This window comes from Brassica napus, chromosome A8 (genome assembly GCF_020379485.1).
Source record: "Brassica napus cultivar Da-Ae chromosome A8, Da-Ae, whole genome shotgun sequence".
NCBI classification, from domain to species: domain Eukaryota; kingdom Viridiplantae; phylum Streptophyta; class Magnoliopsida; order Brassicales; family Brassicaceae; genus Brassica; species Brassica napus.
In genome coordinates, this window is record NC_063441.1 from 13772400 (window position 1) to 13774607 (window position 2208).

The following is a 2208-nucleotide window of genomic DNA, read 5'->3' on the forward strand; positions in this document are numbered from 1 at the left end:
TGCTCACAACTATTACCGTCTTATTATCTTCCAACCATGGCCTCCATTTTGATTTACATAAACTTATTACAAGACACAAATCCTGACATCACAATCATTCTCGTCATTATTCAAACATTGATACATCTTATTAATTAATTCTTTTATAGCAAATCCAAGTTCTGGTGGCATATACTCTTCAACTAAGCCGCCGGAATTGTGTAACCTAACAGATTCAAATTCAAGGTCATATGCTTACGAGTACAAAACAAATAACAAAAGATATTGAAGAAATATAAAAGGGAACTTACTTCCACATTTATAACCAGATGGAATCTTCTTGCCGCAAGAACGAGCAACATAAACAACTTTATCCATATCAATATAGTTCGTAACATCCCTTGAAACGTAGCGGCATGCACAAGGTACGTCGATAGGACGGATTAGAGCACAACATGACCGAGATGGCGGCGGAGAATTTGGTCCGGCGTTGCTGACGTAGCGTTGACACTCATTCATCAGTCCCGACACGTTAGCTCCACAGAACTGAGCTGTGGCCACGTTGACATTGTCGGAACCGATCATGAAGAATGCTATTGCTACAACCATGATAATTATCCTTCCACTTGCCATCTTTATTGTGTCTTGTTGTTTCTCTTCGTCAACGGTTTGTAATGAAATATATGTTGTGAATGTTTGGTCTGACGATGGATTTGTATATATAGCATAACGTTAATGCTCTGCTTAGTTTTTTAGGAACATACTTTTGGTTAGTAGTGGAGAGCACAAGGGGAGGGAGTGCTCTATTTTAATTGTTATCTTTATTTAATTGTCAAATAATGATATCAAGTTATGGTGCGTTGTGTTGTTGATGGTGGGAATGTTTCGTGGCAGTTTCTGAATGAGGTTCCAACTTATATAGTGGAGTGGTTGATCTTGCGCTTAGTGTCAGCATGAAAGTGTAACGTTGTTGGGAAAAATAGCGGATAATATTTTCTTCGAGAGGTTAAGATGGAATGTAGACGGTTTATGTTCGAGATAACCTTCGTATTTTAGGAAAGGGATTTTTAGTAAGGCTTGTGTTTGGAGATTTCTTAAAGACTTTTGGAACCTTTTATGAAATGTTTTCTTTCTATTACTTTGCTTGATTCTTGGATGATTTTACAAGTGAGCTCTACACTCCTATTTATACTAGTGGAAGAGTAACTACAAGCTAATTCTAGAGACTTCTCCATCTTCTACACACTTCTTCTTCCACACTCTTCTTCTTCCTCTAGATACTTCTTCTTCTTGGGCTAAGGCTTGATTATGATTTGATTAGTTTTGGGCTTAAGGAGGGAAACCCAACAAATCTCCCCCTTCCCGACTTAGTCCGAAATCGTTGTCATGCCGGTGCCTATGCAGCAATCTTCAAACTTCTTGATCGGTAATACCTTGGTCATAAAGTCTGACCAGTTTTCGTCAGTGTGTACCTTGTTGAGATGTATGAGCTTCTCTTCAAGAACTTCTCGGATCCAATGATGCCGAATGTCGATGTGCTTCGAGCGGGAGTGAAACGTTGGATTCTTTGCTAGGTGAATAGCACTTTGGTTGTCACATAACAAGTTGTACTTGTCTTGCTCCACTCCCAATTCATGTAAGAAGTTCTTCATCCATAGCATCTCCTTGCACGCTTCCGTTGCTGCGATATACTCTGCTTCCGTGGTGGATAAGGCAACACACTTTTGTAGCTTTGACTGCCATGAAACAGCTCCCCCTGCAAAGGTAGTTACAAATCCTGATGTTGATTTTCTTGAATCTTTATCACCAGCCCAATCTGCATCGGTGTAACCGTTCAACTCCAATTTTCCATTGCCAAAACATAGACACTTCTTCGTTGTGCCTCGTAGATAGCGTAGGATCCACTTAACTGCTTTCCAATGCTCCTTTCCTGGATTCGCTAGAAAGCGACTCACAACTCCTACAGCATAGGCAATGTCGGGTCTTGTGCACACCATAGCATACATGAGACTGCCCACGGCTGATGCATATGGGGTAGTCTTCATTTCCTCTTTCTCCTTCTCACTTGTTGGACTTTGCTTTGAACTTAGCTTGAAATGTCCACCAAGTGGAGTGCTCACCGGCTTTGCTTTGTGCATGTTGAATCTCTCCAACACTCTTTCCACATATCGTTCTTGGGACAGCCATAAAAGCTTCTTTGGTCTATCCCGAGTGATCTTCATTCCAAGA

At 40.8% G+C, this 2208-nt stretch overlaps 1 protein-coding gene across 1 annotated transcript; it reads right to left on the minus strand.

Annotated features, from left to right (window-relative positions):
• LOC106404679 lies at nt 1–697 on the minus strand. The gene is made up of 2 exons (XM_013845377.3): nt 291–697; nt 1–205 (listed from the first exon to the last, which is right to left on the minus strand). The coding sequence occupies exons 1-2, from the start codon at nt 610–612 to the stop codon at nt 183–185; spliced, it is 345 nt and encodes a 114-aa protein (XP_013700831.1). The 5' UTR covers nt 613–697; the 3' UTR covers nt 1–182.
• Between the last annotated feature and the right edge of the window lie 1511 nt (nt 698–2208).